Source organism: Abramis brama, assembly GCF_963993115.1.
Source record: "Abramis brama genome assembly, chromosome: 21".
Classification (NCBI taxonomy): domain Eukaryota; kingdom Metazoa; phylum Chordata; class Actinopteri; order Cypriniformes; family Leuciscidae; genus Abramis; species Abramis brama.
In genome coordinates this window covers 23011432-23021431 of record NC_139983.1, presented here as the reverse complement: position 1 = coordinate 23021431, position 10000 = coordinate 23011432, and the positions used below count along the sequence as shown (strand labels likewise).

Sequence of the window (10000 nt, the reverse complement as noted above, 5' to 3'; positions counted from 1 at the left end):
TTTGTGATGAAACGCTGTGGAAAGTGGATAGGACTGAGCAACACAGCACACTTGTAGCCAATCAGCAGTAGGCGTACTCATCAGGGAGGAGGTGCCTGTGTTGCATAGTGTGTTCCTGAATTTGGGGGTGGAGCTAAATAGGGATGCAATCCTTTTAGTTAGGAGCATGTTTGTTTTGGTGATTCCAAATATCAACAGTGTTTCTCAGAAATCACTTACTGCCCCTTTAAATAGCCTGTGCGAAGCTCTTCATCTTTTATAACAAGAGATTTTGTCCACATGATAGAAAATAATTAGTGCCCACATACAATAATCTTTATAACCTGTTAGTTAATAAAAACATAATGCGATGCTCTTACGGCCTCAGATGCGGCTGTGATGGACAAAACACATAGGTCCTAAAAACCTTAACCCTAACTCCATTTGAGCTTGATTTTTGTTGAATGTTAATAATATAACGTCACATGCACGTGTCTGACCACATATAAAGCCACAACATCAACTTTGATAACACAATATTTATTAAAAAAATATCCATTTCCTGAAAAGTTGCGGTTTTGGACATAATGAGGTTTCCACCTTTTGTCTATGTCACAATATAAATCTGATTCTGTATGTCAGATGTAATAACATGTTACAACCTGTGTAACAATCCTGTATAGCCATTTTACTGCAATTTTTTTTTTTACTGTTTCTCAATTTTAAGATGTTTTGGATTTGATTATTTAAAATGTCTTTAAATACATTTAACACAAATTAATCAAATTAATCTGCAGGTCAGGTGTGCTGTATTTAAGTTGTCCATCCCACTAATGTTTAGGATCTCAGTGTGATCTCACCCCAAATTTGCAATAAAAATATTTTGTATACATTTATTTTGACCTGCCACCATAACTGGCCTTAATAATGACAAAGACATGGCAAAGACCAGTATTTTAGGAGTACTTCAAGAACAATGAGACAAAGGTTGTGCAGTGTAACTGGCAGCATGTAGATGACTTTGTAATTATATAAATAAATGCCATTTATTCCTTCCAAATACTAATCTAATAACTTAATATTTCAATTATTTGTGAATAATCCAATATATTTCAGTTTCACTATAAGTATTTACTATTCATTAGACAGTATACTTGTTCTTTAGGCTATTTACTAGTCACTATTCAAATAGTTACTATACTCCAGTTTTCCTAGTATCAATATAGTCTGGAATAGAGAATTAAAAAAATAATGCCAATATTTGCATACAAAGATGTTTATGCTGGTTTATTATTTATACAGCCAACTAACATCCTCATAAATGACTCACATTTGGCCTCTAGTATATTAGGATTTGGAAACCACACCAGCATTCCCAGATTTTCTCTCTCTTGGCTTGCCTTTGCTACTTCTGATGACAAAAAAAGAGAGAAATTAGTGTATTAAACAAGAACACATCCATCTAGTTTGATTTTAAACTAAATCAATTTTACTACTAATAGCAATTTTTTTATAAAAAAAAAAAATAGACTTGAATGTAAAATAAATATGACTGGATATAAGCAAAGCAGCATCAAGAATATAAAATATTATCAGTGTCTATGGTGGTTACGGCTCTGCAAAAAAATGTTTATTTGTTACCAGTAACAACAGAAAGGTTATCACTGCTGGGCATGGGATAGCTAGCGGCAAAGCAATAGTTTACTAGTGGAACTGAAAAAGACACTAATCTTGGAAGATTTACTGGTAATAAATAGGCCCTACTAATGAAAATATAGATACTTGTTAGTTTTAAGGAATAAATGTCAACTGTTTGCTATTGAGGGAGATGGATTTGGATGCATTATTGCATTCAAGGAAGCATGGTTTTCTTTTCACTGAACTAGTCTATAAGTAGGGGAGAGTGGGGTGATTTGTGCCTGGGGGGGAAGTAGTTCCACCCTTGTTTCTGGAAAACCATAGAAGAAATTGGTCATGTGACCACATAATTTTGAAAAGCAATCACTTTTACTCGTCCTCCAAAGAAGAGAGACACATGGCATGAGAGTTAAGCACATTTTAGTGCAAAAAACTGTTTTTTCCCTTTCAAAGTAAAATTTCTATGATTAAGGTTTTCTGATTGTAGTGTCTGAACAATTATAGACAAGTTTGAAAACATTTCACACATGTTTTAGTGCTTTAGTAGGCTACACAATGAGTCCATACAGTTAGCATGATGTTAGCTCTTAACTGCTGGATCATGCTAGTTTTTCAAACTTGTAGGTCTGGGGTGATTTGTGCCAAAGGGCCTGGGTTAAGTTGTGCCAGTTCCAGACCACCTAGACCTACATACTCACAGGGGATAATCTTGAGAAGTGAGGAGATGGGCATGCCTCATCATTGTTTGACTTAGGCCTGCCTGCTATTTGTTTAATTTAGCTAACACTGATTTCAGTTTTGAGTTTGCACTATGTTATTAAAAAGAAGTTTTATTCCGTTTTTAAGTGGCCTATGTCACAATAGGATGTTTAGAAATTAGCCTAGTCACTTTATTCTTATATGTTACATAATTGACAGACAGCGCTGTCAACAGGCATCTATTGCCAAAGCCTTTTTGCCTGAAATGATTCACAAATATCATATATTGTGTTGCTATGGTGCTCTAAATGGTTGCTAGGGCGTAGTTTGATAGCTTCACAATGATCCTGAGAGACTGATTGGTCGTCTGAGTAAAATGAGCCCACCCCCTTGTCTCTATGACACTGTGATCCAGAGTTATGTTCAATACAAAATCCCTATGCAATTGACCATAGTAGGAAAAACACATGCTATGGTATTCCAGGGTGACAATATCTAAATAAACCTTAAATTAGTCATTTTGTATTGAATTTATCTTGCTTTCATATAGCATTACGGTTCATAACATTAAAATGTTCTGTTTTACTTCAGAAATCACTGGCACAATTTACCCCCAATGTATTCCCCCAAAGGCACAACTTCCCCCGCACCAGGGGCAAGTTGTGCCATGAGACCACTTTTTTCCCAAGAGCTATATTTCGGAAACAATTTATTTCAGATCCAAAGTTATTGTTCTCAGGGATGCACCACATCCTGAAATATATGTACATCCTTAAGTTGAAGGCATTACTGCCATGGCCTCACTTTAAAGTCACTTTGAGTAAAAACTGGCACAACTCACCCCACTCTCCCCTACGGAGTGTGAGCTGATGATGCTTATAGCTGTTTTGCTTTTGATGCACGTGGATGTTTTCTAGACAAACCCTACTTTGACGCTTGGCCTGGAGTATTTTTTTTCCGTTTATTAAGCAGAAGCTTGCACCATTTCTGACTTGAAGAGGAACTGACATTAGCTAAAGCAGGTCAATCAGAGAGAGAGAGTGTGAGTGTGAGGGAGAGAGAGAGAGAGAGAGAGAGAGAGAGAGAGAGAGAGAGAGAGAGAGAGAGAGCTAACGCTAGAGCAGCCGCACTGCTAGCACTGCAGCCGAATGTGCTTTTATCAGCTCCCAAAGCCAAACTTCACTTATTATTGCGACTGAGGGAAATATTATGGATTCGATGCATATTTTTAAGCATTCGTAGCGCTATATGGCCAGTTGGGGGAGTTTGCATTAGTGCAGGACGGTGTTATTTGTTTCAGATCAGAGCAGTTGAGCTGAGTTAGCTTAGCTATAGCGAGCAGCCAGCAAACCCAAGTTCCTTCAAGCTCTTTTGCGTTTCGCTGCCAAGATGCCTGCGATGTTAGAGAAGGGCACCACTGAGATATCAGGTAAAAGAAGGGGCAGAAACTCTGTAAATAATCCGGCCAAAAGTTTTACTTCAAATGGGAACAGTAACAATTCATGGGAGGAAGGAAGTTCGGGTTCCTCAAGTGATGACGAGCATGGTAAGTCACGGTGGTAGCCTCGGTCCCTCTTCACAAGTTCATACACTTCTGATGAATGTAATCAGTCCATCTCATCTGTTCTTTTGTCGCTCTCAAGGTGCGGGCGGGATGCGAGTTGGATTGCAGTATCAGGCAGTTGTTCCCGACTATGATCCTGGTTTGTGACTTTTGAGTGTTGGAAGCTTCTTTGACAGCACAGGGTGGATGGCGTAATAGCCTCAAACACTATTCGTTGTTGGAATAGTTCGTCCGTTTAGTGCCCTTCATCTTCAGCAACAATAATCTAATTATATGTCTCGTTGGCAATCTACATTAAAAGTAGTCAGTTATAGTTCATAAAGATGTTAAAACAAAACAAAAGATGAAAGAAAAACTTTTGCTGGTTAATATTTGAAACTTGAGGTGAGGATAATGAGCACCTGATCGGTGTCATACTGAAGAGCGTTCATTAAAAAAAACCTTCTAATTCTAATTTCATTAAACTCATTTTTGAAACATTTATTTTTTAACCTTTTTTCTTTTTTACCTATTTGTTAAAAGATTTGGCTTGGATGGATGTATTAAAAGCTTTGTAGGAAAAGGCCTTTGAGTGAAAAATTGCTATTAGTAGTAAAATTGATTTAGTTTAAAATCAAACTAGATGGATGTGTTCTTGTTTAATACACTAATTTTCCTCTTTTTTGTCATCAGAAGTAGCAAAGGCAAGCCAAGAGAGAGAAAATCTGGGAATGCTGGTGTGGTTTCCAAATCCTAGCATTCCAGAGGCCAAATGTGAGTCATTTATGAGGATGTTAGTTGGCTTTATAAATAATAAACCAGCATAAACTGTCTTCGTATGCAAATATTGGCATTCTTTCTAATTGTATCATGTTACCCAGTGTTATTCTGATACTTTAGTGTGTAATTTGTTTTGTTGATGAATTGCTTTCTTCCCACACAGAATAATACAGAGAGACATTTGTAGTGTGATTTCCACAAAAACTGTGAATGCTTACAAAATTGTGGTCCGTTTAGGCCAACATGGGATAATTAGCCAACAGTTGAGTCTGGAGCGGGACTGTTTGTCCAACCAATGGAAGACAAGTGCTGTGTTCAGATGGCCAATAAATATTCAAAGAGGTTGTGTAGTAGTATTACTGTAGTATAATACCAGACATCCCACCCTGCAAAAACTAATTTCCGGGAGATGCATTACAACAGAATATTATGTTATATTGTATTATTCATTCTTAACACAAGTTTGTTCATTCAACAGTATTCATATGCCGAAAGTGACAGTGTAGTGTGACGAAATAATAGGAAATCCGAATGCAAGCAATGTCACAAGAGAAGCATTTGAAACCCATGATAATGGCAAGTAAAACGGTAATGTGTCTTGGCTGGCCGTTTGTAATCGAAAACGCATCTCAAAACCAGGTGGAAACAGGGCTTCTCTTTCGCTCGCTCAATTTCCAGGATATTGTATATAATTTGTGGGTGTCAAGGACCTGCTATCAATATGCCTGAGACTCACAGACCTTCAGGGAGAGGTGGGATGTCTGTAACACTTTCTAAGTTTAAAGATAGTATGTGAGATACATATTATTTCTACAGTTTGCATAGAATATTAGTAGTATGGTATTATACTGTACCTAAATTCTGTTTGGTGCCTCTAGTGGCACAGAAATTCAACACGGCTTAAATCATTCACACAGTAGCGTTGAGGGGGCTATACATTTTAGATATTTTTCATTCAAAGAAATGTATTATATATGTAAAATGAATATTTATCTTTCAAGGGTTTTTAGTTTTATATATTTGATCTGATTTTGATATATGTTCTGATGATTGTTTTTGTCCCTTTTTTGTTACAGTGGATGAGTATATTGCAATAGCCAAAGAAAAACATGGGTACAATATGGAGCAGGTAAAATGATTATGTTGACATTTTTGTAGGCACAATCAATAATTTTCAATACCCTTTTGATGTGTCTTATTGTAACTCATAAGATAAGGTTGAATATTCTATACTGCATTAGTTGAATGTTTCTTACAGCATCAAACATGAGGTGTGTTTTTAATTTTAACAGTCTTAAATGTCAGTGATGATGTGGCTTTCTGTTTTTAACAGGCATTGGGCATGCTGTTTTGGCACAAACACAACATTGAAAAATCTTTGGCAGATCTTCCCAACTTCACCCCTTTTCCAGATGAGTGGACAGTTGAAGACAAGGTGCTGTTTGAACAGGGTTTCAGCTTTCATGGAAAAACGTTTCACCGCATCCAGCAGATGGTGAGTAAGATGGCTGAAACCACTCTCACCATTAAAATAAAACATGCACTTGAGAGAATCAGCAGCTTCACAAATCAAAGTGATAATCAAAACATGAGGCGCCTCAGAAATCCAGATTATTAATGGAATCAAATCCTAAATTCTAATGCTTAGGCTCAACTACAACTGAATCAGTGTCAGCTTTGATCATGAATAATGATGTGTCAATATGGTATGTCCGATGTTTCCAACGCTGATGTGTTTGATTTGCAAACTTTTTTGTTTGTTTTCTGTACCAGCTTCCAGACAAATCAATTGCAAGCCTGGTTAGATTCTATTACTCATGGAAGAAAACGCGCAGCAAAACGAGTGTGATGGACCGCCATGCACGCAAACAGAAGAGAGATCGAGAGGAGAGGTCAGCATGAAGATATTAATAGGATGTTTGCTGTCTCTTTTTGTGTTCGCTTTTTAAGAGTCTTGATCAAAGATTGTGCTGTCATGGAAAGCTAGCATGGTCTATTTTTAGAAAACAACATTGTCATTGTTGAAAAGGAAATGTCATATTTGAATCTTTTATTTATTTATTTTTCATGCAGTGATGATGAAGGAGAAGAAAATGGTCGCAACTCTCCAGGGGATGCTGAAATTGAGCCAAATAAAGATGAAAAGAAAGAGGTAATATAAATGGACACAATTCTGCACATTATTATGCACAGATTTTCAGCAATAACGTCTTAGTTATGCATTAACATAATTAGATAACGGGTGTAAAACTTCTTTTTGTTCTTTTTTTTTGAGTATTGTGTTTTTGATTATTGTAACTTTTATCAGTGCTGCTACACTTAACCTATTGGACATCTATCTTTTTTTTTAAAGGGAACAGCTGGACTTGAGAAACAAGAATCAAAACCTGCAGTTGTGCAAAAGGTGCAATTCTAAATATATATTAATCTGTTGAACCTGTTTTGTTAATGTGCAACTCTCATTCTCTGTACATATATAAATCTACATCAATAAACATGTTATAAATCAATCAAAGATTCAAATGGCTCTGTGTGTTTCCGCAGCCAGTGAATATCGCAGAGAAGTCTATGCATGTTAAGAAGGAGGTACAGGGGCTTGCTGGGAGGAACCTACATAGAGCGAAGAAGAAACCTCCTAAAGGAATGCATTTAATCTCCGATGATGTGACGGCAATGTCCAGCAGCGGCCCGGCCGCAGTTAGTGTTCTGAGACAGCTGGATATGGAGCTCGTCACCATAAAACGACAGGTTAGAGTTTTATTACTTCTCAGCAACATCACTTTCATCTCAGTGTTTTATATTTGAGACTTTAGGCTGAGCTGGAAGTAAATCTGACAGACAGTGATGCAGTTTAGAAGTATGTTATCGTTTAAAACTGAGAACTTTGAAAATGATGCAAATAACCCTTATCTTTTGTTCCAGATTCAGAGCATTAAACAGCACAATAGTGCCCTCAGAGAAAAGCTAGACACAGGTTTGGATGAGTTCAGGCCATCTGAGGTAACAGTATTCGCATCTTTAGAATTTTTTTCCACCAAATATATTTCATAGAGGGCCATATTTACTATTTTTATGCATGAATGTTGTTCACAAAAAGATATAAATGTGCTGTGTTTTCCTCAGGCTAATCAGAAATTTAATACCCGCTGGACCACAGAAGAGCAGCTGCTTGCAGTACAAGGTAATTTTGGCCACATTTCTCAAGTGGTTGTTGGGTAAAGAATGGTTATTTAAATAAGTTTTAAGCAGTGAAATTCTGGTCAATCCTCGGTTCCCTCTGTCAGCTATAAGGAAGTACGGACGGGATTTCCAAGCCATTTCTGATGTGATCAGCAACAAGTCTGTGGTTCAAGTGAAAAACTTCTTTGTGAATTACCGGCGTCGTTTCAACCTGGACGAGGTCCTGCAGGAGTGGGAAGCCGAGCACGGCGTGGAGGGACGCAAGGGTATAGATGAAGAGAAGATGGAGGTGTCATCTGAAGAGGGGACCACCCCAGGGCCTTCAGAAAACCAGACAGAGGTCAGTAGCTCTTCTACTCTCAATTTCCCATCAGTGCCTCTTAGTTAATGGGCTTTCCCAGCAAAATTCTGCCTTAGATTCCAGTCAGGCTGAAAATTCTTGCTCTAATTGAAGGATGTTTTTCCTGCATCTGGTTTCGTCTCATTTGAGAATGATCATCAAATTCTATTTTTCAGGAACACACAGCAGTGGAAACACAGAACCCCTCAGTTTCCTGAGTTCTCCAACAGCGGTCAGACGAGCTCAGATCAGTTGATGTCGCAGCTGTGCGTTAGAGGCATTAAGGCTTCAACGGCCTCAAGTGAAGCCTCTTCGTAATGGACATTCCTCCCCTCAGCCCTTCCAACTTTCACCCCCCTGCTGAAGCCGGGACTCTATAACAGTTGCTACCGCATGGGAGCACAATCTTCACCAAGCTAGGAACTAGGACCATTGTTATAGTCACTGCCAACAGAAGTATAGTTTCTGTCTGGTGCTCCAGCAGTTCTCCGCAAATGGTAATTGGTCTGTTATGGGGGAATAAAACACCCATATACCCATCCCAATGTCACTGAACAATGAATTGTGGTATTGAAAGATCTCTTGTCTGAAGGAGTTTAATCTCAATTGACCATCTCTTTTTCTTGATATATTCATAGGACTTTGATCTGGTCCAAATCCAATATCCCTTTCCAGTTACTTTTTTATTACTGTAGCATATTATCTAGTTATATGATTTGTTATTTTGAAAGTTTTTTTTAATTTAGTTTTTTAGTTGATGTCTGGTTGGAATTTTAAGCTATTTATTTGCATAAAATTGAATTATTAGAACTGCACTGTATATATAAAATGAAATTCCAGTGTGGTTGAAATTTAAAAAAAAAATGTAATACCATTTTTATTCTTTTAAAAAAGAAATGAGAATAAAAATTGTTCAAGTGAATTGGTTTAGTATTAGGTCATTATATATATATAATGTTTAATCATGGACCCTTGTACATGGTGTATTCGAAATGCATTTTTATCTCGAAATGTTTCTTGGCCGAGGCTGATGACTGTAAGAACAGACAGCAAAGTGTTGTAATGGAATGGGGAGTTGTTTTTTGTTTGTTTTTTTGCTTCGATTTTTAAAATCTTATTTCAAACTGTGTTTTGCATGCATGCACAGTCTCTTCTTCATGCGAAGGTCAAGCTTTTCACCCTCTAATGGGGGTTTAAACATATATGGATTGCCATGTGTAGTTAAGAATTTTAAAATATGGCAGCACATCTAAATTTCTACTATTCCATGCTTGATGTTTTTCAATGCGTCCTTAATTATTATGTTGTTTGGAAATCAATGGTAGATGAGTTCATATTGTTTCTTTTGTATGTTTGATTGGAAATGGAATAAGTTATTTAAAATACATGTTTCGACCAACTTTTTCCCTTCTAATAACTGTAATGGTACCAAACATGTGTGAACTCCTTTTAAACTTTTGTGTGCAGATAACATGTACATGGTTGGGGTGAAATTCTGTGTGTCTGTGTGTGTGGGTGGGAGCTAATGTGGTCATAAACTGTGGCCCATATATATTAAACCTAAGGGATTTATACAGTCAAATGCATTGAGTGTTATTCAACCCATATACACCACATTTTGTTATATTTAATCCATTATAAGTTATTAATCGTTAGTTACAATATGTGATAAGAAGCTTGGAAGACTATTGGTGGTTCAGAACAGGTAAAGCATAGGAATTTGCTAAATTCTCTCTATACATAGAATATTGTAATAATAACTTTGATGTAATTAAAATGATAAAATCTGCCTTGAATTTATAAGGATTTTAATAATTAAAAATACGTGAATAATACAGTAA

The 10000-nt window shown here is 36.9% G+C and overlaps 1 protein-coding gene across 1 annotated transcript; it reads left to right on the top strand.

Moving 5' to 3' along the window:
- The first annotated feature begins 3169 nt into the window (after window positions 1-3169).
- Window positions 3170-9741, top strand: rcor1 (REST corepressor 1). Its single transcript, XM_084097228.1, has 13 exons — window positions 3170-3862; window positions 3960-4019; window positions 4553-4633; window positions 5716-5768; window positions 5973-6134; window positions 6413-6531; window positions 6713-6791; window positions 6993-7043; window positions 7184-7387; window positions 7562-7639; window positions 7763-7820; window positions 7924-8159; window positions 8336-9741. Exons 1-13 carry the CDS (start codon window positions 3706-3708, stop codon window positions 8375-8377), a joined length of 1380 nt encoding a protein of 459 aa, XP_083953354.1. The 5' UTR covers window positions 3170-3705; the 3' UTR covers window positions 8378-9741.
- Window positions 9742-10000: the final 259 nt, after the last annotated feature.

Excerpts from the sequence above, each read along its gene's own strand:
- rcor1 (XM_084097228.1), top strand. The coding sequence starts at position 3,706 with ATGCCTGCGATGTTAGAGAAGGGCACCACTGAGATATCAGGTAAAAGA. Across the intron at positions 7,044-7,183 it reads AACCTGCAGTTGTGCAAAAG|CCAGTGAATATCGCAGAGAA; the intron begins GTGCAATTCTAA and ends GTGTTTCCGCAG. Across the intron at positions 7,388-7,561 it reads TCGTCACCATAAAACGACAG|ATTCAGAGCATTAAACAGCA; the intron begins GTTAGAGTTTTA and ends CTTTTGTTCCAG.